Source organism: Siniperca chuatsi, linkage group LG2, assembly GCF_020085105.1.
Source record: "Siniperca chuatsi isolate FFG_IHB_CAS linkage group LG2, ASM2008510v1, whole genome shotgun sequence".
In the NCBI taxonomy this organism is placed as follows: Eukaryota; Metazoa; Chordata; class Actinopteri; order Centrarchiformes; family Sinipercidae; genus Siniperca; species Siniperca chuatsi.
In genome coordinates, this window is record NC_058043.1 from 25,404,312 (window position 1) to 25,428,114 (window position 23,803).

The 23,803-nt window shown below is 40.2% G+C and overlaps 1 protein-coding gene and 1 non-coding gene across 2 annotated transcripts; one reads left to right on the top strand and one right to left on the bottom strand.

Annotated features, from left to right (window-relative positions):
- Nucleotides 1-258: 258 nt before the first annotated feature.
- Nucleotides 259-23,020, top strand: LOC122865392 (protein kinase C delta type-like). The gene is made up of 17 exons (XM_044173761.1): nt 259-472; nt 13,306-13,436; nt 13,706-13,978; nt 16,274-16,442; nt 17,198-17,229; nt 17,327-17,412; nt 17,898-18,027; nt 18,159-18,259; nt 18,409-18,490; nt 18,712-18,833; nt 19,774-19,947; nt 20,169-20,260; nt 20,384-20,446; nt 20,627-20,765; nt 21,091-21,279; nt 21,471-21,599; nt 21,746-23,020. The coding sequence occupies exons 2-17, from the start codon at nt 13,328-13,330 to the stop codon at nt 21,902-21,904; spliced, it is 2,049 nt and encodes a 682-aa protein (XP_044029696.1). The 5' UTR covers nt 259-472; nt 13,306-13,327; the 3' UTR covers nt 21,905-23,020.
- On the bottom strand, nt 14,443-14,514 carry trnae-cuc. Its single transcript has one exon. It is a non-coding gene; the product is annotated as a tRNA-Glu (tRNA).
- Nucleotides 23,021-23,803: the final 783 nt, after the last annotated feature.

Below are 23,803 nucleotides of genomic sequence, written 5' to 3' on the forward strand. Positions count from 1 at the left end.
GGAGGGGGGAAAACATGTTGGGGGGGGGCATTGACACTCATTGTGCAAATGCAGAGCTTCACATTCACTTCCTTGGCTTGCTTTTCAACACTAATATGTAGGCCTACAGTGGCTAAGAAAAGCCAATTTCCAATAATCCTCTATTCCATATTTATGACTTTATGATTGTGTGTCTACAGTAAGTATTGCAACACCAAGTAGTCTCACTTCTCTCTCTCTGTGTGTGTCTTTGGGAATTCACCTGGTTGACGTCACACACTCACTCCTCTGCTCCGCGCGCTGCCATAGAGCCGCAGTACAAAGCCAGACACAGTGAAACAGAGAAAGCTTGAACAGAGAGTTTAACAGCAGCCGACTTGAACACTTCCTTAAACACCATTGAAGATATTGAAGTCGAACCTCCGCGAAACCCTTTGTTCAAAAACCAAACAAACTCGTGACCAACAAGACGCTTTTCAGCTCAGCAGAAGAGGTAAGTCACAGTTTGTTGTGAAGCGGCTAAACTTCGCTTCGCGTCGTTTGACAGTTGGGACAACAGTACTTGCTTGCTGGCTTGCGTGCAGGGTAGCCTACTTGGTGTCAAGAGTCGCCAGTCTTTGCTTTGGCCCGGCTTTAGTTGATGTGTTTTTTTTTTCTCACGGAGAAGCAAAGCTCGACTGCAAACCTCGGTTGACATCAGTAGTAGCCTACGTTAATTAACGCAAGTAGAAGGCTAATAGGACGGTCTAGCGTTGGGAATGAGAAGAGATTTGCTGTCGCGGAATGTCTCCCTCTCTCGTCGTGTTGTAGTTACATAAGTTAAGTAAAGACATGTTTCAATGCTTGCAGGTCCGGTTAATGTAACAAAACTACTTGTTTCGACTGATACTGGGGAAGCAGCATTCAGTACAACACCGGGAAGAAAGTTTGTGTGCTTCATAAATTCCTCGAGCGAAGTGTTGTATCCTATGGCAACAGAGGAGTGTTTCAGTGATGAGGCTAGCTAACTTAGTGGAAATGGGGGATAAGTTAAACGGTGGCGTTCATCATTATGCTAACGACCACCACGATTAACAAAAAACATGAACTTAACTTCAAGGGATAGTTAATCCCAAATATACATTTTTTTCCTCTTACCTGTGGTGCTGTTTATCCACCTAGATTGTTTTGGTGTGAGTTGCCGAGGTTTGGAGATATCAGCTGCAGAGATGTCTGCCTTTCTTGAACTATCGGTAAAGAGCAAATAGTTCCTACATGAAACTGGCTGTGGATTAACTTGAGTAACTGGGTCATGATTTCTGGAAAGAGACATTGCTGTTGAGTTTTTTGACAGTTTTCTTGTTTTTGGCGCTTTGAGCACCACAAGCCGAGTACAACATAGTCACATTATATTCCAAAAATGCAGACATCTCTACGGCTGATATCTCCAAAACTCAGCAACTCACACCAAAACTATCTAGATGGATAAATAGCTCTACAGGTAAGAGGGAAAATATGTATTTTTGATTTTGGGGTGAACTGCCCCTTTAAACTCTTTATCCCATTTAAAGACGCCTCCTTTTATTAGGGGACATGCCTCCCTTTGAAACACCTTAATTACACGCCTCAAATGTCTTAGTGGGGTGGTTTAAATTAAGTGGTTAAGGCCCTTAATAATTAATGTGAGCAAGCTGACAAACATGTTTAGGCTACATGTTACATTTTTGTTTATCCATGCTCAAATTCACCCCTTAAAGTAACGTAATCCAGGGTGTTTTATACAGTTAAATGGTCCTCTTAGTGATCCTACAGGTAAACTGACACAAAAAACAGCACTGACAATAATAAGGCCCATATAAACTCACTATTGAGTCCCACAGTTTGTATACAGTGAGTGACTATTGATTATTACATCTAATTCACATCATAATGGTTCACTGTACATGCAGTCACAAAATGTGGAATGACACATTTTTTGAAGTTGAGTTTGAGTTGTCTTTACTTACATCCCAGGTTTCATCCTTGGGTTTCTGGTATGGTTCGACAGAAAGCTGCCAGTGTCACGGTCATTACAAAGACAATACAGATGATGATCAACAGCACTTGGCTCATTGTGGTCTGACTTGTACTGGAGCCGGTTTGTGTTGTTCAGCTGAGACTAAAGTCCATGGAAATGTCAAAGGTCCTTCCCTCATTGCACTCAGGCTTTAGCAACTGGAATTGCCATCACATAACTCCCTTACCTGCCTTCATCACATTTTCTGGGTGAAGTCAATGATTAAGAAGCAGGCCACACGTAAAACACAATGAGAACGGTTTGTGGTAACAAAAAGAAGTTACATGTGTCAGTAGGATGACTAAATAAGTGTCTGTGTGAGAATTACCCTGCATCCTTGTGGCTGTAAACAACCCAGCCATCTGAATCCACAGAAGCTGACATGACTTGTCAGCTTCCCAGGAACACTGAACACATCCTATTTTGAAATATTCCTTACAATCGCTTGCAAAAGTCTTATGTCACACACAACACAATTCTGCGTTTGTTGCAAGACTCTGTATCCTGTTGTTATCTTCTGGAGGCAGTTCAGCTTTGTGAGCGCAGGTAACTCTATCTGCCTGCATCTGCCTCCAGTGTGTCAATATTAGCTTGTGGCTTCATGAGCTGCTTGGAGGACACGGTTGGGATATCTGCTCAGCGAGGAGTTGCCCATGCAGCACTGATCCCTCGATAGTACAACACACACATAACACACATCACCAACTCATACAATTTAGACAGTGTTTGGACTAATATTAGTCTGCATTTGTGTGTATGAATAATCGATCATTTATTTTGAGACAGGATGGCAGAGTCGCGTAAAGCATCAACTAGTCACTCAGAGCAAGTATGCTTTTTAAGTACCAACCAAACTGCGTCAGTTGGTATTAAAAGTGCCATGTACAGAATGTTGACGTCAGTAATTGTTCTAGCTCATCTATTTTAATGAGATATTTACAGATTCGAATAATAGTTTTGTTAATTTTACTTTACTTTTTTCTAGGCAAAGTTGTACTGCTGTTTGTGATGAGACAACATTCAACACTAATTGAGTTAAAAAAATTGATTTATGTCATTAACTGAAAAGGTGTTTTGTAGTGTGTTTATACTCAACATAGTAATGTATTTGGGGGGGGGAAGTATAATTTTGGTATCAATATCAAACTCAGGTAACATTTTGGCAATAGTATTAAAAATATATATATATATATAATATATAACAATATTTAGCCCCAGTTTCACCAAAACTGTGCGTACAGTTTGTTTTATGAGCCGTAAAATATAAAACAGCATGGTATCCCCACTGCAACACTTTTGCTATGATGTACAATACGTTATTCTACTTAATAGAGCACCTACTGTTATGCATAACTACACACACAGGCACACACAGGCGTTTAAATCAGCACTGGGTGATGATAGTTTGGCTCATTACTTGCCCTTGGCTCATTACTTGCCCTTGGCCTCTTGTCACTACCTTACTCTCTCTCTCTCTCTCTGTCCCACACACACACTCCACGCTATCCTGCTTGGCGCTCCTTGCTCAGATGCTATTTTGTCTGTCTAGAACCAAGGCTTTCTGAACTGTGAGCTGGGCAGAAATGGACACCGCTCTTAATGCATGTGGACAGAAGACACACTTACTTACACACACACACACACACACGCACTCACACACAGTGGCAGGATTCATTCCATGCAGGTATAGCAGGTTTGACACTGTGCCAAAGGGCTCAGTGATACTCTGGAGGAGGGGAGAGAAAATCAGAAAAGGTTATCACTCTACAACAGTTAGACTGAAGTTTTAGTCCATGTGTACTGTCAGTCTGAACATCCAATAGGCAGTTATTAACAGCTTCCATTAATTTGGTCCTAGGTCAGTTCAAGGCACAAAGTGAAATTCTAACATTACAGTCAGTATCATTGGAATAAATGTAAAGAAAAAAAAACAACAACAAGCAACCCCAGCTCTGGTCTCATTCTTTTACAAATCTCACTCGCTTTTCTTTCCCGTCCTACTTTGACCTGATTGCTGGGTGTATATATGTGCATGTGTGAAAGAGAGAGGAGACAGAGAAGGACAGTTAATGCATATTTTCATGCTTTTTTGCCTGTAAGTGTTTGTGTCTCCCCAGACAACATCTGTAGTATACTGTCTAACCTCTGTAACCCATGTGTGTGTGTGTGTGTGGTTGGGGAGCGGGTGTTAGACATTAACCTTGGTTAGTGAAAGAAAGGAAGGCTTTGATTCTTTCAAGCCAGTCTCCACTGAAATTCATTAAAGGCTGCTTTGTTCAGGTTATTAGTGTGTGTGTGTGTGTGCACAAGTACACTTGTATGCTTTTGAGGCGTATTAATACTGTAATAATAACCTCAGTGAAAGATTTGTGGATTAAGGAAAGTTTTGTGAGAATTAAGTTGTTTTGTTTGCATGAATTTGTCAAAATTGGGAATGAAAAAGCAAATCAAGTGATTAATTGGACTCAAACGTTACCCTATCTCATGTTATTACCTCCACCAAGGAGGTTATTTGTTTGGTCCTACTGTATGTGTCGGATCATGTTCGTATCGGCCACTCAAACTCATCCCTCACTCATCCCATTTGCCCATTCTCCAAAAATCTTAATGATTGTCTTTCACCATGTATATTTGGATGCAGACCTGGATCCAGATGAAGATAGAAAACTGAAAATCATTCAAATGGTAAATTTCAAGGATTGACCGAGGTACAGTATGTACTCTCTGAGTGCTTTCTAGTTTATGTAGCCTATGTGAAGCTAGAAAAACAATATTCCAGCAGACACCTACAATCAACAGTGCTATCACAGTTAGGACCAGCCCTTTTCCATGATCACTGTTTAATTTCCAGTGTGGAGGGATTGTTTTTTTTGAGCTATCATAAAGAGCAGTTTCTTGATGCAATGGATGTTTACACACACAACCACACACCAGGTTATCAGCTTTAGGTGCGAGTGTGGCCTGGCTGAGTCTGACCATGCTTGTTCAGATTCATTATAATCGTGTGGAGTGTGTTTGTTCATCTCTAATTTGCCAGGTTGTCGACTGGCCCAGCTCCATCCAGCCAGGCTGTGACCTTTGTGCCTTTCACTCAGCCATTCACTCCCCCTCTTTTTCTCTTTCGCTGTGTGCAGTCTCTTGAATTAAGTGTAAAAGGAACGCAAAGTAAACCAAAGTGTGTGTAATTCTTTAACTGAAAGGTGTTTTGATCACGTGGGGTGCAAGCATGGGGTGTATTTTCTTCCTTCACATTTGTCTAATATTTCCTGATACTGATTACCAAATATATTACAGTATACAATACAGGAACACTTCCTGTTTTTGCTTGATAGCACCAACAGTGCAGCATCAAGTGAGTCAGAAACCTCCAAACCTGACATATTCTCACAGTGGATTGTATGATATCAACCGCCAGCTCTATTTTAATAATGTTTGATCTTAGATATTGCTATGACATGTATTTGGTTATGCAAGACTGACTTTTTCAGAACAGGTTGGTCTGTTAGCTGCTTAGCTTTATTTCGAATTCTGTCAGGCTGGTTTTCATTGCTCAACGTCTTCTGTCACTGAGGCAGACATCATTTCCAACTTTTTCAAAGCCCTCTCAAAGCCCCATTTTGCCCTTTCTTAGTAGACAAACACCGGCTTACGTACCTGTATTGAAAACATCTGTGAAGATATTCAGTCAGTCAGGTCAAAGTACTGTGTCAAAAGATACTGGACGGGCTGCTGGTCTTGAAGACGTTTCTCAACATTTCTCAACCAAGTGGGCTTAATCAGTTCTACTGATATGCCTTTTTCACAGCACACATTTTGACTTGCCATAGTAGTACACCTTGTCACAGGTGTTACTAATAACATTAATGATGGTCCTGTTCTATTCAAGTGTCCCAGTAAGCCATGACAGCATGACAGTGAGCCAGCATGCACAATACCAGGACCCTGAAACTGAAGCAGCTAAATGGAATTTAGCCATTGTTCATTTTTTTTTATTTACACCTGTACTTTTCCCGCTGTGTTCAAATGTCTTCCATGGAAAAAGGCCTGTTGGTTTTGAGTCAGCAGAATTTAAACCTGGCCACTTACACTTAAGATTAAATAAACCTTTTTCAGTGCAGACATTTTGACATGTCACAGTAAGAAAAGCACAGGTGTAATTAATAACGCCTGCATTCCGTTTAGGTGAGACAGTTCCCTGGTTGTGGTGTTGTGCATGCTGACTCACTGGAATGGTTTACTGGGAGATGTAATGACACTTACTGTAATTGAGCCATCATAATTGCTGTTAGTTACACCTGTGCGTTTCCTGCTATGACAAGGCAAAATGTGTGCTATGAACAAGGTCTGTTGCCCATGTTTAGTTTTAAGTGCCTTTAGACCTGAATGTCTTTTTAATAAAAACAAACAAGCACTGTTGCCTTTGACTTAGTACTTTTTGATGTACAGTATAAAAATACTATGCACTCAAAGTATTTGGGCATTGACACATTCCTGTTGTGTTGGCTTTGTACTCCAGCACACTGAATTTAAAATTTTATTTAAAAAAAACATTTAAAAATTGCACTCTCAGCTATAATTTGAGGGGTTTTACATTCACATCACATGAACAAAGTAGGAATGGCAGACCTTACATAGACTCCCAATTTAAGGGGAATGTAATTGGACGAGTTACCATAAACTTAATTGAAGTCATCATGTTTAATATTTGGTTCCTTTGCAGTCAATGACTGTCTGTCTGAAGTCTCCAACCCAAAGACATCAGCAGACACTTGGTATCCTTCCTGGTGATGCTCTAACAGGACTGTACTGCAGCCATATTCACTTCTTGCTTGGCTTTTTGCCTTGAGTCTGGCAAGCGAAACACATACTCAGTTGGACTGAGGTCAGGTAACTGACTTCACTGTTCAGTCAAGAACATTCCACTGTCTGCCCATAAAAAACAAATTGGTTTCCTTGTCTACATCATTGTCCCGCTGGATTGTCCTAAAATTAAGGGACTCTGTATAGTTTAAAAAAGGTTTAAGGTTCTACGCTGTTCACCCAATATGGATGTAAACACATGCTCCTTTTGATGTAAACAAACCTTCCTTGTAATTATGTAGCAAAAGGGTGACCTAGTTCGGGCAAGGGTTAACCGTTCATCAATGCTGTGTTGTCAGACATTCACACCGTAGAATGAATGTGTCTTTGAACAAGACTCTGAATCCCTTTTAAACTGTCAAAATGTGACAAATAAGAATCATTTCCCGACAGGGATTAATAATCAATGTTATTCATTTAATAATCTCTTTCATTGATTTTGTGGATTTCCAATTTAACTCTGCTAGGAGGAGAATTCCAGGTGTTGTCACTAATAGCACGGAAGACTAATGCAACGCAATGATTCTTGCTTATTATGTGAAGGGAACTGTTGTTGTTGCTCCCTGTGTAATTATACGTGTCTTCGTTCTGACTCGCAGATGAAATGTTGACACACAGAAGCTCCCCAACCTGCTAGACCTGCTTGATCACTACTTCAACTAAATGACATATCTACTGATTCAGTACATACCAAACCTTTGACTTATTTGCTATGCACCACTGAGCATGACTTTGATGATGGTCTGTCTGTTGTAGACAGACTGTTGTCTCCATTATTGTGTTGTGTTTAATGCATGAAATGTAATGGAAGAATGGTTTCATGTTATTACAACTAAAGATTATTTTCCTTGTTGTTAATTAATCTGATTATTTTATTAGCTACTTGCTGAAATTAGTTATTCTGTTCATCACAGGAATGAGCCATGTTCCATGAATCAGTTTGTCATTATTAAATGCTGATTCTGAAATTTATTGCACCAAAATATATAGATTTGGGAATAGGGGCACTTATTGAACTTCCTCAGAACTGATATAACGGGCGACAAGAATTTTCATGTCAAGGCAAGTTCTGCATACTGTGCCTGTACAAAGTTAACACATATACCATAGGCAGGTAGTCCAACTTTACATTTACTGGTACTTGGCAGTCCTTTCAGTCTAAGACAAAAGCTAAAGACTTACTTGAGAGTAATTAAATAGCTCCTTGAGGCCACACACACGCACATGAACAATATATATCCTCATTGTGGCTAGTGATGGCAAATCTGGTTCTGTCATTGAGTCTGATTTCTCCACTGGCCTGCCTTCCAGTGTGTTGTCCATCTTTTTTTTTTCTTTCCCTCTACCCACCCCTTCCCCAATTGCATGTACTCATTTTTTCCACTCTCTCTGGGGAAACAAGGCTCTCTTTTCTATGTAGCCTGTGTATGTGTACATAACTGTGTGTGTGTGTGTGTGTGTGTGTGTGTGTCTTTAGATCCCCAACAGGCTTGCAGGGTCAGTCAAAAAGCAGCAGCAGCAGCAGATGTGTCCTTCTCAGCCCAGTGGAAACACTGCAGAGAAGGATAGCTGGAAATGCAGAATATTATAATAATAATAATAATAATAATAATAATAATACATTTTATTCATATAGCACCTTTCATACATAAAATGCAGCTCAAAGTGAAAAAAGCAATACATTTCATTCCAGCTGGAAGCACAATGTGCTGCACAGAGCGTGAGCTACCCGAAGTTGCAGCCACAAAATATTGTAAAGATAAAACAACAGACATAATTAAGCACAGTTAAGATAGACATATGAATAATAATACGTGAGTTAAAAAAAAACAGTAGGCTATGTAGCTATTACATTTACTCTGCCTAAATATTCAATTATTTTCTTAGAACTGTGGAAATTTCTCTGTATTTTTGTAGCTATTTCTGAACACGAGCCTGGGGTGAACTCACTGTAGGCATACATTGTAAGCAGTGTCAAAGTGTTTGTGTAATTACTCTCACTGCCAGAAGGGGGAGACAAAAGTTCCACACTCAGCTTTAAATGATAAAATCCGGTTTTGACTATGCTGTTGATATGGCTCTAAAAGTGGTCAGCAACAGCGTTAAGAATGACGCCAAGGTTTCAGGATTTCTGTCTTATCATTGTTTAACTAAAAAATTACTAGACATCCAGTTATCAATATCCTTGATACATTCTGATAATGTGTCGATAGGGCTCAGATCATCGGGGGACAAGGAAATATATAGTTACTTATCATCAGCATAATTATGGTAACACACATTGTGTTTCTTGATAAGCTGGCCAAAAGGCAGCAAGTACAAATTAAATAATAATGGCCCTAAATTTGACCCCTGTGGAACACCACATGAGAAAAACTTTCTTTTGGAGCTAAAGAGAAATACTTAAATCACGTCCTTTAGGTATGCTAAAAACCAGTCCGGTGCTGACCCAGATAGGCCAACCCACCTCTCCAGTCTCCCCATTAAAATATCATTATTATAACAATTGACTGATGCAAAATTTGTTAAAGTACTAGTGAATTTAAAAGGAGGCAGGGTAGGAGGAGCATGAGTGATTTTGGGATTATTTGCCCTAAGTGTCACTATTTTGTTGAGAAAGAATGCTGCAAAATCCCCACACTTATAGGTGGAAATAAAATCACCTGGAATTGAAGTTCTGGAGTTATTTAAAAGTTTATCTACAGTAGAAAATAGAACCCAAGATGCTCTAGAAGCTGGATTTTACGCCATTTACACTCAGCCCTTCCGCAGTGTAATAAAAGAGTTTAGTCCCTTTTTCTTCCTCATCAATTCACCCTTAAGCCAAGGACTTTTACTTTTATCAGATAACACTTTGATTTTGACAGGAGCAATATCATGTAGAACAAGTTTGGTAGCTTAATTAAAGGCAATTACCATGTCATCACAGGATGACATATTAGACGTTACAACATTGCAGAATTTGGTAGCAAAGACATCAGCTGAGTTATCAGGCATTTACCGTTTCTGGACCGTTTTGACAGAGTTGACCCGTACAGGATCAAGATTGATTTTTAAAAAAAGATGCAGCGATGGTCTGATAAAGCAACATTGAGTGCTGACAGAAAACACAAGAACTCCTATGGACATAATTAAGTTCAACGTGTGGCCCCCGGCTATGAGTGGGTCCAATTACATGTTGAGAGAAACTATAGGCCTCCAGTAGGTTGTTCAGCTCTCTAGAATAGTAGTCTTCAGTGTTATTTACTTGGATATTAAAATCACCAGAAATCAATATAAAATCAAAATCTAAGGAAGTTCGGGACAATAGGTCATTGAATCCATCAATAAAAGTGCTGGTTGTTTTTGGCGGTCAATACACTATGATTACTAAGACAGGAGTTGTAGATTTCAGTGTCAGTGCAAGATACTCAAAGGAAGTCTACTCACCAAAAGTGAGTTTCCTGCATGAAAACATATCAGAAAAGAGTGCTGCCAATATCCAAAATATAACTAGCTAAGAGATGTAAAGATGTAGCTAACATATGCATTCTCTATTACTGTCGCTTTATCCCAAGACATCTACATGCCTAGACACTTTTACTTCACATTTAATACCGTATATATACTCTAAATTATGTCTCATATCTTTTAATATACACATTATCTTTGTATGTTGATCATCTTCTAAGTGGCTGCTGTTTTAGTCTACTTTGTGTTTTAGACATTGTTTTCTTGTGAAAACAATGTCTTCACTTCAGCTTAATGATAACATGTTCCTCTGTGGTACTGGTCCTGTTTTCCTTTGCTGTAGCAAATGACAGCTGCAGTAATCCTGTTTTTCTGCAAAGATCCTTTTCTTGTATTTCATCCATCTTTACCTCACTCAAACCTGGGCAGGGATTTGTGATTTCGTAACGATACAGGGCGGCATGATAGCTCCGTGGTAAGCTCCGTCGCATCAGAACACAGAAGTCCTGGGTTTGAATCGACTGGCTGAAGGCCTTTTTGTGTGGAGATATTGGAGCATGGGCTGTGTAGGTTTGCTCCAGATGCTCCAGTTTCCTCCACAGTTATTGAATTAGAAAATTGCTGGCACATGTTGTGTGTTTATTGTTGTATTTTCTCATTATGAAATTGGCTTTTGATTTCATTAACTAACATTTGAAAATGCATGGTGTGTTTGCCGCAGCCAGCGATTACTAAGTTACTGTCAGTCCATCCCAAAAATGTAAGTCAAAGTCACTTTATACTGCTTTATACAGAGACTCTACCACACTACTTTATAATTATTGTTTTAAGATGTATTGAAGGGACCAGGTCAGCTGGGCAGATTAAGAATGACTCTGGAAAGACTGTTTTTCAAACCACACAAGAAACACTTTAGAAGGAAGTGTACGAAGCACATGGAAACAAATCTGTCAGTGGAGCTGTCAGTCCATTCCAAAAATGTAAGTCAAAGACTTTGTTCACATGCCATTTTGATAGCCAGTTAACTTTAAATTAAACTGGACTATTGACATTTTCTGCCCTATGTGGTTGCTACTGAGTAACTTCTGACCTTTGGATTATTTGGGTGTTAAGAGGCTTGCTCAAAGGGCACCTTAATGATAGCTACTGAGATGTCAGTGTTAGTCATTCACTTCCCCATCCAGATGTTTCTTGGTTGTCTAGGATATCAAACCAGCAACCTCCAGATCACAAGTCTGCCTCTTTCGGGCGATGTTGCCTCCTACACACTATAGACCTTGAGTGAGTTGATTTATTAAGGATTATGTTCAGCTGCACACATTCCCATCTGAGACCTGTTCAGTGCAGGCACAGTAAGATCTTGTACTGCAAAGCAGCTCCACATAGTGATTTAGAAAAAAACGCAGAGAATTAAAGATGAGGTTTCCTCCTGCCCCAAAACGTTTAACAAATATAAATATAATATAAATAAAACATCAAATCACTGGTGTGACATGTCTATGAAATGTCTATTAACCCAAGATTATGTTAATGGAGCAAGAGACTAAGCTACAAGAGATCAAATTAAGGAACTTACAAGCTCACAAAAAGTGCTGTGTGAAGGATTTCTGTGAGATTTTATTGCTGCTTTGGGAATTAGGTCCTGCTAGTCTGTGACAGCATATGGTTGACTCTGGTGTGAAACAGCGTTAATAATAAAGGTTCGGTAAGTGTTTGTTGGTACAGTTTCTTTATACAACATGAGGCTTGACTGGCTGCCCGCTAAGTTTAGAAAATGTCACCCTTTGTAATCTGTTAGACACAACAATGTCACTAGTTTCAGCTATTGTTTTCATGGTAAGACAGTTTAGTATTAAAAAACACAGATTTACTGACTCATGTCTCATAGCTGAAAACACAGGACAAGTGTTTGTCCTCCTGACACTTTATGGTTGGCTCTGTGGTGTTATACTGATACTGACTGCTCCTTCAAAAAACAGGTCAGCTGAGCAGATTAAGAATGACTCTGGAAAGACTGTTTTTCAAACCCCATGAGACATACTTGAAGAGGAAGTGTATGAAACACTTAAAGTAGTGCTGAACAAATCAGTGGAGCAATTCAGCTTACATGAAGCAAGTGGGTGGACACTTTTGCAAGCTGTGTTTTCTGTTTCAGTTTTATACTTTTGAAATGACGTGTAAAATTAAAATTTTCACTTGGAATGTAGAAATAAGAATTGATGCATTTTAGCACAACTAATACATCAAAGAAGTTGAATACCATTACAAATTACTTAAAGTAGATATTCTGTCTTTGTCAGCATAATAGACCTAATACTGTAGTTTTCACATGTGGCCTTCAGGCATCTTGATACTAGTCTAGATTGACTCAGAAACTTTTATAGCCGTACTAATTAGAAAAGATGGGATTTTTTTTTTGCAAGGAAATTCCAAAATACAGAAAAAAGATACCTGAATGGTCAGTGAGGTCCAACAAAACAGAGCAATAGAATGGTGAGGCGTTTAGGCCAACCATTTAGTTTGCAACTGACACCAGTACTACTAACCCTGTACTACTACTAAGAGAAAAAGGAAATACTTAAACCTAACCAAACAAAGCTGCAAAAACAAGACTATTAGTAAAGTAGCAAAGAGACTTCACTGCTTATCTTTTAACCTCCATTTTCCCTAACACTGGGACTTTTTGTTTGTCTTGGAAATGTGATCCTTTTGATTATCTGTTTCTCTCCGTCTCATTCCCTCATCCTGCTCCCATGTGCACTGTTTGGGATTACCACAGTTTCTTCTTCCCTCATTACTGACAGGTGGTTTCCAAAGTTGTCTTGAGTTAGAAACTTCTACTTCCCATCTGAGAACACTCTTAGCCACCGACTCTCTTCCTTCTTGTTTTAAGTGCAGAACTTAAGCAATCCTAGTACAAGATTGTGTGTGTGTGTGTGTGCGAGATATGTTCTAACTGTGAGTCTATGTCTTTATTCCAGGAGGCTTAGGTGAGTGGTCACCATGGCACCCTTCCTGCGTATCGCCTTCAATGCTTATGACTTTGGCGCTCTGCCTCCTCTGTCTGACCCTCCCATCTGTGCCATCAAGATGAAGGAGTCTGTCAACACAGGTATGTACAGATGCACACACACACACACGTATGCAGCCATAATTTTATCTATACAGGGGAGTGGCACAATGAGTAGGGAGACCAGACGTCCTGAATTTAATTGCCTTAACAGCCACCATCTGCTGGGCTCAAATCCATAAGAAAACTGACTCTCTACCAACTCAAGGTGCTTTGTGCGGCAGCCAACCCTTTGCTGTGACTTTCCTGAGAAGGGAAAACTAAAAGACAAATGTTGTGTTTTCAGTGATGATTCCAATCTTCTTTCACAGAGCGAGGAAAGACCTTGGTCCAGAGGAAGCCCACCATGTATCCAGCCTGGAAGTCCACTTTTGACGCTCACATCTATGAGGGGCGTGTCATCGAAGTGGTCCTCATGCAGAACACTGAGGAGCCATTGGCCAAGGCCACGGTGGGCGTGTCTGTACTGGCGGAACGCTGTAAGAAGTCCAAGACCAACAGCCGTGCTGAGTTCTGGGTGGACATGCATCCTTCAGGGAGGGTCCAGATGGCTGTACAGTTCTTCCTGGAGGACAGTGATGCAGGTAAAACTGCTACGTCTTAAAACCGCTGGAAACCTGGTTTCAAATCTTTAGTATTTTACATTGGATATGCATGACTAAATAAGCAACAAGTTAAAGTTAAAAAAAGTAAAAAAAAAAAAACATTCTTAGATATTATTTAAGAGTTTAACACTCAAAAATGTAATCTGCTTCATCAGGACTGTGTGGGTGTGATGTGATCAGATTTCATCGACTGGGACTCGCAACTTAAGCAAGCAACCCCACAACTATCATCACATTTAAATAAAAATATTGCTAAATCTTGATTGGAAAAATTTTCTAACCGAGCCCAACCCAGTTCAAACTAGTGAGAACAGCACTGACATAAATCTCTCATGTGAAATAACCAAAATTAAGCTTTGGCAGAAAATTGTATGTTCTTGTAGGACCCCATCACTTAAAGTATGTGATTAAGAAAGTATGTTTGTACAGCCTTTAAAACAACGTTCCCTGACCGGGAATCGAACCCGGGCCGCGGCGGTGAGAGCGCCGAATCCTAACCACTAGACCACCAGGGAGTGGTGGTTAACATGAAAGAAGACAGTCTGTAGACCCACAGAAAATCACTCTCCTTCAATGCTGATATGTAATGCCCTCTATTGGCAGAAAGGATTCCTCATCTGGTGCTCATCTCCGTGGCATTTTTACACACAACCACAGCTTAACATGTTACGTTATTGTGGACCTCTCTGAGTCGTCATGCTGTGGGTCAGCTGCCTTGCAATAAACTGTCTACCTCAAGCTGTCAAGGGTTAATCTGCATGCTGGTGACATATCTCACACTGAGTTATCCAGTCAGCTGAAAGTGCATGTGGCCAATGCACTGTAACAATCCTTCAAGGTCATGTAGAAATTTGGCCTAAGTAACTAAGATACTGACCACAGCAATGAATGTATATCTGGCTCAATATATGTAATAAGAAGTGTTAATTTCTCTTGATACAGTGTACTAATGTGTTCACTAGGACTAGGGTTAAACAAATGCATACAGTATATTAGGCCTATATAGGCATTTTATGATAATATATCTTCTTGGGTTTTTTTAAAGCTTTTTTATTATGTGTTTCAATGAAGAGTTTTATATCTTTGTTCTATCCTGTCTGTCCTGTCAGGAATAAAGGGGAAACATTGAATCATTGGGATATGTTGGTATGATAAACATATTGAATAGCAGCACAAATGATCCACCATTCTAAATCCATATTGCTACTACTATCTGCTTTCAGAAACCTATTTTAGTCTCACTTCAGCTGTTAGAAGCAGAAGTGAAGAGCAGTACTAGCTGGCAGTGCTGTATCCAGCTGCTACCTCACCACCACAGAAAGGTTGTCTGCCAAAATGGAGTGGGATCGGGTGAGATTTACAAACTGGTTGTGTTCAGGGGGAGTTTCTGCATGGGAGTAACCCTTTCACTGTTCAGGGTTGAAGAGGGTCATGAGAGAAGGGGGTGTGTCTTGATACGCCATCAGCTCCCTCCTACACACTCCACAGGTTTCCTGAAAAGCAGCCTGGAGTATTTTTAGGCATGTGTGAACAGCCCTGAAGCCCCGTCTGCCTCCTCTATCTGTCTTCTTTCTTTTGCCCTCTCTCTCACTCCCACTTTCTTGGCTCAGCTCACTGAACTGCTGCCCAAACATAAACATCTGTCAGTAGAGGAAATTAGTTTATCTCCCTCACCTCATCACTCTTCCCACTTTTTCCTGTCTATCAATTGTCTCTTTAAGGCAACTCCTTTTTTGAATTGCCCCTCTATCTCTCCCTTCCCTCCCTCCTATCCTCTCTATCTCTTCCAGAGTTTCTGCCTTCTTTGTTTACCTCTCTCACGCCTCTTTCGCTGTCGTCTCTGGGTGACTTTTGACCCCACCCTGTTGACTTGCGTTAGTCGGAGCCACTTATCCAAGATGGCATTTTTGTGTGTTTATTTAGCAGCTGCGACTGTGGCCTCCTTCTCTAGCTAATAGGGCTTTTTGACTAAACACCCCTTGGCTATTATAGCTGATGACTGATTTATGATAGTGCCGACTGTGACGTCATTTAAGTAACATTATTAAGGAACAATGAAGCTCATTAGCTAGATTGGGGCAGGGAAATGGGTAGTTAAATGAATAAATAACAAGACTCCCGCCTCACTGCATCCCTGATATCATTTTTATTTGTATTTGCAAATCAATAAAAAGTGTATTTGGATAATACTTCACTTTAAAGCTGTTTAACAAACAAGTTTTGAATAGAGTGGAAATACAATAGTTTGATTTGTAAAGTGATCTCTCCCCTCAGCAATGTGTAAGCCATCAGTGAAGCTGACTCCCGAGGATGGAGTCACAACCCTCAACAGGAGGAGAGGAGCTTTCAAGCAGCCAAAGGTTCACATTATCAAGAACCACGAGTTCACCGCCACATTCTTCGGACAGCCTACCTTCTGCTCTGTCTGCAGAGAGTTCCTTTGGTGAGATGCCAGACTTTGACCTTCAGTATGTTATAAGTATATGTTGAATTCCATGGAGAGACTATGGTAGTAATTTCCTATGCTACTCTGTTTGGGCATGACTTATCCAGAAGCAGCTAATTTGCCTGGGGGGTTGGGGTATTAATGGTAGAAACAACAGCAGGACTACTACTGTGAGAATGAGTCACTGTAGGGAAATCCCACAAGGTTGTCATGTTGTGTTCCAACAATGTGAGCACCACTAACCTGTGAGCCAAGCTCCTCCCATATCTCCCAACTACAGTATTATCTATCCCCTTTAGAGACAGGCTGAAGGAAATCTGATGTTTGTTGTAGTCTGTGCATGTGTGTGTGACTCTGTTCACTTGCCATCTGAGCATTTTTATACATACAAGTTTTCATTTCCTGATCCAAGATGTGAAAGATATCTTCCAGTTATGCTGATAATAAATAAAACCACTGAGTCATTGTGCCAACTCCAGTAACAGGTCTCTCATACTTTTCTCATGCTTTTGTTTTTGTACTTGCATACTACTTTAGAGAAAAGTGCGGACGCTACAGATGTAGTTTAGTAGCTGTTGCATAAAGGAGACAGCTACAGTACATCACTATCATAACTGCAATCCTAGTAATGATATATTGCTCTAAAATCAGCGGCCATATTTTTCTTAGTTACGGCAAGGGTGCTTTTTTTGTGCTTCATGCCACCCATTACAAGAATTTAATTACATTCCTTTTCCTTTTCTCCCATACAGGGGGCTTAACAAGCAAGGTTACAAGTGCAGACGTGAGTGTTTCATTAACTGCTATCTGCATTGTTATCACATTTTATCATTTTGAATTCTTCACAGTTAACACAATATATGGTCATTTGTTTCACCCAGAATGCAATGCGGCAATTCATAAGAAATGCATCGAAATAATCATTGGCAGGTGCACTGGGACAGCGGCCAACAGTCGTGACACGTTGGTGAGCAAAGTTAATGTTCTCCAATATTAATGCAAAACCACACAGATCTGACACAGATGAACTGCATTTTGTTTTACGGTATTAGCTTTTATTACTTTTCCCAGCTACGGTTCAATAATGACTTTGTATATTCTGCTTTATTTTACTTATGACTTATTCACTGTTATGAAGTAGTCCATTAATCATTAATTCAGTCAATATGTTTTTCCTCACTCAAAACAATGAAAACTATGTTTCATGAGTCAAGGCTCAAATTCTTCAGTACAACTTAATACATATCCAACCAGAGTTTACAAACAACATCAATATTAGATTCATTATTTAAATCACTGGAGACGAGTGCTCAAGTGTTGGCTGTGGAATTTCATTTTGACTCTTACCTGCCACTCAAAAGCAACTAAAAGTGGCAAAACATATAGTCTCACGTGTCTACTTTAATTATCAGCAGCTTTCTGTTGGTTTAATGGATTTCTGTGTCTTTGTAGTTCCAGAAAGAGCGCTTCAAGATTGATATGCCGCATCGCTTCAAGTACTATAACTACAAGAGCCCCACATTCTGCGACCACTGTGGCAGTCTGCTGTGGGGTCTCTACAGACAGGGCCTTAAATGTGAAGGTGAGTCTAATGTGTTCATTGCTTTTTTTTACTTTGTCTTAAATGTTATGTCTGTGTTTTCTCCTCCTTTCTGAAATGCCTCCTTTCATTGTATCCCCTTTCTCCACTCCATTTTTCACCCCTCTGACCAGACTGTGGCATGAACGTACATAGTTACTGTCAATCGAAAGTGGCCAATATGTGTGGAATCAACCAGAAACTACTGGCAGAGGCTCTGTCTCAAGTCACCCAGGTTTGCACAGTAACAAACTATGTTTATTTTAATTTGTGTGGACTATGTGTACATTTTATGCCAGTCATTGTTAAAAAAAAAGAAGAACAAATTATTGATTGTCGATGTACAATTTGAAGAGTGTTTCAGTAAACTTTTTTCATCCCCAGAAATCTATGAAGAAGTCTGACTCCAATGTAGCAGATATTGGGATCTACCAAGACATCCATAGTGCAACAGCAGACCCTAGTGGTAAGACGTGTTCATTGTAGCGCACACCATAGTACAAAGTAGTTTGATTTAAACCAAGTTTTATCGTTATGGGTAAAATAGATGTGGTATTGTCGTTGATAGTCTGTTTAACTTTATTATCGTTCTCAAATCTTTATCCTTTGTTGTATGAGTTTGCATGCATCTTTGTGTTCAGGTTTGCATATGTATTTACTCTGTGTATGCAAATGTGTTTTTTATAGCAGATGGCAAGGCGCATGAGGGCTTGAGCCCAGCCCCAGCCACAGCTACAGTTCCCCGGGTACACCTCACCATCAAACACCTGGTATTCCACAAGGTGCTGGGAAAAGGCAGCTTTGGCAAGGTAGGCCCCATGGTCCCTATTTTTAAATCCTTTCCTGAATTTTACATGAAATGATTGTGTGGACACAAAAATGGAAGACACTGTAAACTGAAAACATTGCACAAATTTGTTGTGCCAGTGATGTTACATACATATATATATATATATAGTTACACATTCATTCTGAAATTGTCCATGTGTGACTGACTTTGTAGATGAACATTACCTACCAAATATAACCAAATAAAATGGCAGTGAAATAGGCAGAAACATTCCATATCTTCATGTTTTAGGCAGTCTGGAACCATTAGAAGTGGCGTTACTAAGAGAAACAGAAATACGTGAAAATGATGGAAATGATGAAAGCTTAATTCTAATACAAGCAAGCTCTGAAGGGCACACATCTTAAAGAGGCAGATTCTTATCATGTTATCATGTCTTAGTGTACTCTGTCTTCAAGGTCTATCACTGTCCTTTCTTAAAGCATATTATATTTTATTTTATTTTTATTTAATAATTAATTAATTACCACCTTAGCTGTAGTTTACCTGATTTTTGCTAAACTAGACTTACTAGATCAATCTGCCTGTTAAATGACTTCCTTCACACCGTGGTTGCAGTGGGACATGGTTTTCAGATGAGAAAAGAGCTCAGTTATCCAACCATCACTATAGATGCCAGGCACGATTAGGCAAAAACATACAGCCTATTTAAGGAAAACAGAGAAGCAGAGTATAGAAGGTTCATTTACATCTAGGCCCAATGTAGCCTGGCGGCAGTGCATTTCAGTGAGATCAAACATCCAGTGTCCTCACTGAGGTACATTGAGATCGAGCATGTAAGAACACCAAAGAAAGAGGAGGAGGTATAAATAATCTCCTGCTCTGATTGTACTCCATGAAACTGGTGTGATCACATAACACTGATGAAGTACTCACTCTAAGTGGCTTTGACACCTCAGGTGCTGCTGGCAGAGCTTAAGGGGCAGGGTCAGTACTTTGCTGTGAAGGTTCTGAAGAAGGATGTGGTTCTCATGGATGATGATGTGGAGTGCACCATGGTCGAGAAGAGAGTCCTGGCCCTGGCCTGGGAGAGCCCCTTCCTCACACACCTCTACTCCACGTTCCAGTCTAAAGTAAGCACACACATACTGAACATCTCTACTAGTAAAAAGTTTAAAAGCATGTTCCCTGATAGGGAATCAACCTGGGCTGCAGCGGTAAGAGCAACAATTCCCAGTTGTTGATAAAGACCCACACTCCCAGCCCCCCTTATCTGAATCCATTCTCTCTCACACACTCTTCATGTCTCATTTGTCTGTGACAGTGAGCTGACAGTAATGTTTTGTTTGCACAGGAGCACCTCTTCTTTGTAATGGAGTACCTGAATGGAGGCGACTTGATGTTTCACATCCAAGACAAAGGCCGCTTCGATCTCAACAGAGCCACGTAAGTACGCTGGGATACCATATTAAGAACTATGAGTAATACAGCAATGTAGGATCTGTAACTTTAGCTCTTAATCACAGTACAACTGTGTTTAATGATTGCTTTGCACATTTCAACCCTCAGATTCTATGCTGCTGAGATAATAGCGGGACTGCAGTTCCTCCACTCAAAAGGAATTATCTATAGGTAAGACCCAGCAGCCACTCTGTACTGGCATCTGCAGTCTCTATATTCAACCTGCAACTGCAGCAGCGTACACTGGAACTGAATCTCTTTGTGGATTTTAGAGTACAGTACTTCAAACAGAATATACTGTAGTGGAACTGGTTGTACATTGTATATATCTCTTCCTGTGTCTTTCCTCAGAGATCTGAAGCTGGACAATGTGATGCTGGACAAGGATGGACACATAAAGATAGCGGACTTCGGCATGTGCAAAGAGAAAGTGTTTGGAGAGGCCAGAGCCACCACATTTTGTGGGACACCAGACTATATCGCACCAGAGGTTAGCTTCAGGGCCTGGCTGATGCCACATTTCATACCACTACTTTTCCATCAAAAATCTTAAAACATATTTATTCTGCAATTTTGTTGTTAAATGTGAAGCCCCTCACTCACCTAGTCATGCATCCCTTCATTCATTCAGACTATATGCCCCCTAGTGGTCATTAGGAGGCATGGCAGTGTCTACACATGTCACTAGAGTTATTCACTTGGCTTCTGCAATACTGGCGAACAACAGCAGAGTGCTTCTGTCTAGACAGTGTGTGTCCTTGACTGTTCTCCTTACTAACTTCTGATGTATTTTGTGAAACTGTCTCTCATCTCAGATCCTGCTAGGACAGAAATACACCTTCTCCGTAGACTGGTGGTCTTTCGGTGTGCTGGTGTACGAGATGCTGATTGGTCAGTCACCTTTCCAAGGGGACGATGAGGATGAGCTGTTTGAGTCCATCAGGTCGGACACCCCTCACTACCCTCGGTGGATCACCAAGGAGTCCAAGAGCCTGCTAGAACTGGTAACTAACAGGATACATATGTTATTTGGCACACTTTGTTCCACATAGGCAGAGACAGCGTTTACATTATACACATGAATGGCTTTCAATTAATACATTCTTCCTTATCACTACATAGTATTACAAGGAGTTGTAATGTGGTGATTCTGTAATCAAAATGGCTGTCTTCTTTCCCTCCATCATTATTTCAGTTGTTTGAGCGAGATCCCAGTCGCAGGTTGGGTGTGGTGGGAGACATCCGTGTGCACCCGTTCTTCAAAACCATCAACTGGCCGGCGCTGGAGAAGAGAGAAGTGGAGCCTCCTTTTAAGCCCAAAGTGGTAAGAGCCTGATTTTGTTTCTGAACAGACTATGTGGTACCTGAAATCCATCTGTGTAAATATGATTGCATGCATCTAGAATACCGATTACTTCAATATGCTTTGTTACATTAACCTAACTGAAATCCCTAACCTGCCACTCACAGAAATCCCCCAGTGACTGCAGCAACTTTGACCGAGAGTTCCTGAGCGAGAAGCCGCGGCTCTCCCATGCAGACAAGAACCTCATCGACTCCATGGACCAGGCAGCATTCGCTGGCTTTTCCTTCGTCAACCCCACATTGGAAGATATGATAAGCAAATGAAAAAACAAAATGGCTCCCCTGGGAACACGGTCTTAGGCCAGCACTTCGAAATAGGCTCTTATCCTATTCCCTTTATCTTCATATGGTCTAAGTTCAACTGGATGGATAACAAAAACATAAAAAGATTGGGGCTTGGCTATGACTTATTTAGTTCCTCTATCAGAGGATGAGATTAAATGAAACCAAGATGTTTGCTGACGCCAGCAAAAATCCTATCAAACTGTATAAAAGAATATAAAGCTCCAGGAAATTAAGGTGGGTGGGGTGTAGTCAATGATGCATTCTATCTTTTCTTACTTTTCTGTCATTTTTCCTTGTTATCATACTTTGAATCTATATGAATCATCTAATGTACTGTATCTGAAAATTTGTGTGTGTGTTTGTGTGTTGCCACATGCATACAAGTGTGTGGGTGTGTGCAGGTATTTTTTTAAGATGCAAATGGTGCTACTGTAGTCGGTAACATTGTCTGTTGTTGAATGAATCCTCAGTTGATCCCTCTGGCAGACAGATCTAGGCATCATAGAAAGAGTTGTACTATAAATTGGGGAATTTAAAATCCCTCTGAATTGAAGTAATGTTATCACAGAACTGATTAGTTTCCTCCCTCGCTAACTGTACTGTCTCGAGAAACTGGAGGTGCTCTAAGCACACCTCAGAGTCTCACATACCCTCAAAAGAGTTAATGTGTTTTTAAATTTAGCACAGGATTTCTACATGGCAGTTTTATAGTCTTTTGTGTGCCACTGGTGTCAAACTTCTTGCTGTACATCAAACTGAAGCATAGAGAAAACAATGGTTCCATACGTAACATTAATTTTCTGGGCTATCATCAGACTTACTGGAAAGTTGCAACAATGGTATGGTACTATAGCTGTACATCTATATGTGTTGAGGATGTGTTATTTTGTGTGGGAGGGATGGGAATTTCACTGTAAGCAGAGGGTTTTATATGTGTTGTATTACTTGAATATAGGAATTTTAACCTGAAAATAATAGTGCTGTATATGGAAAATTAATATGTATATTACCATAAGCTGTTAGGTCTAGGTGTACTTTTTTTACTCTCCTCATCTTTTACATCTGATTATAAATAAATACAGTGTAAACTTTAAATCCCTGTCAGCCAGTGTCACTTGAATTCATTTACATGTGTTGTAGACTCGTATATCACAAGGCTTAACATGTAGAAGCTTACAAAAACAAAAATCCTATTGTATAGACTCACATACCATAGAAATTCCAGTACTAATCACTGCATTCCCCTGGTCACTGCCGGTTTCCAGTGATTGTTTGCTATATTTTATGGTGCCTGTATAGGACACTGTGGCAGAGCTTCTGCAGTACCTCACCTCAGGAAAAAGTCCTTCGTAAGGACACCAAAACATTCCCCAGTACCACAGGGATTTTGTTAGCATGAGAGAAAGACTGCCATCTGAAGGTCAGGTGCTGTAATTGCAACTCCCCGTGTAACGTGTGGACGAAAGGCAGGAGACATTCCTGCACTGCGCACGGCTTATGACCTGTCCTCGTCCTCTGTCCCCGACAGTAATCCACTGCCTGCTGCAGGATGTGGACAGTGAACAAATCCCAAACATGAGGCATAAAACAGCGACCTGCACTGAGCAATAAACCTGTTCTAGTTGTTGAGAAATGTTCCTCTTTGCAAACAGCCCTGTAGACCAATGCAGCATTAAAGTTGTAGACCCGTTAAAAAATAAAATGACCCCACACAATTGTCAGATTAAAAAAGCGAAATAAACAAAATCAACAACTGCATGCCTTTTGTCTCTATGTGTTTATTTTCTAAACCTAATTTCCTAATATGAGTTGCACACTCTTGTGTTTGAAAGCTTATAGAGAGAGCACCTTTACGTTTTAATAAAATGACTGAGTGAA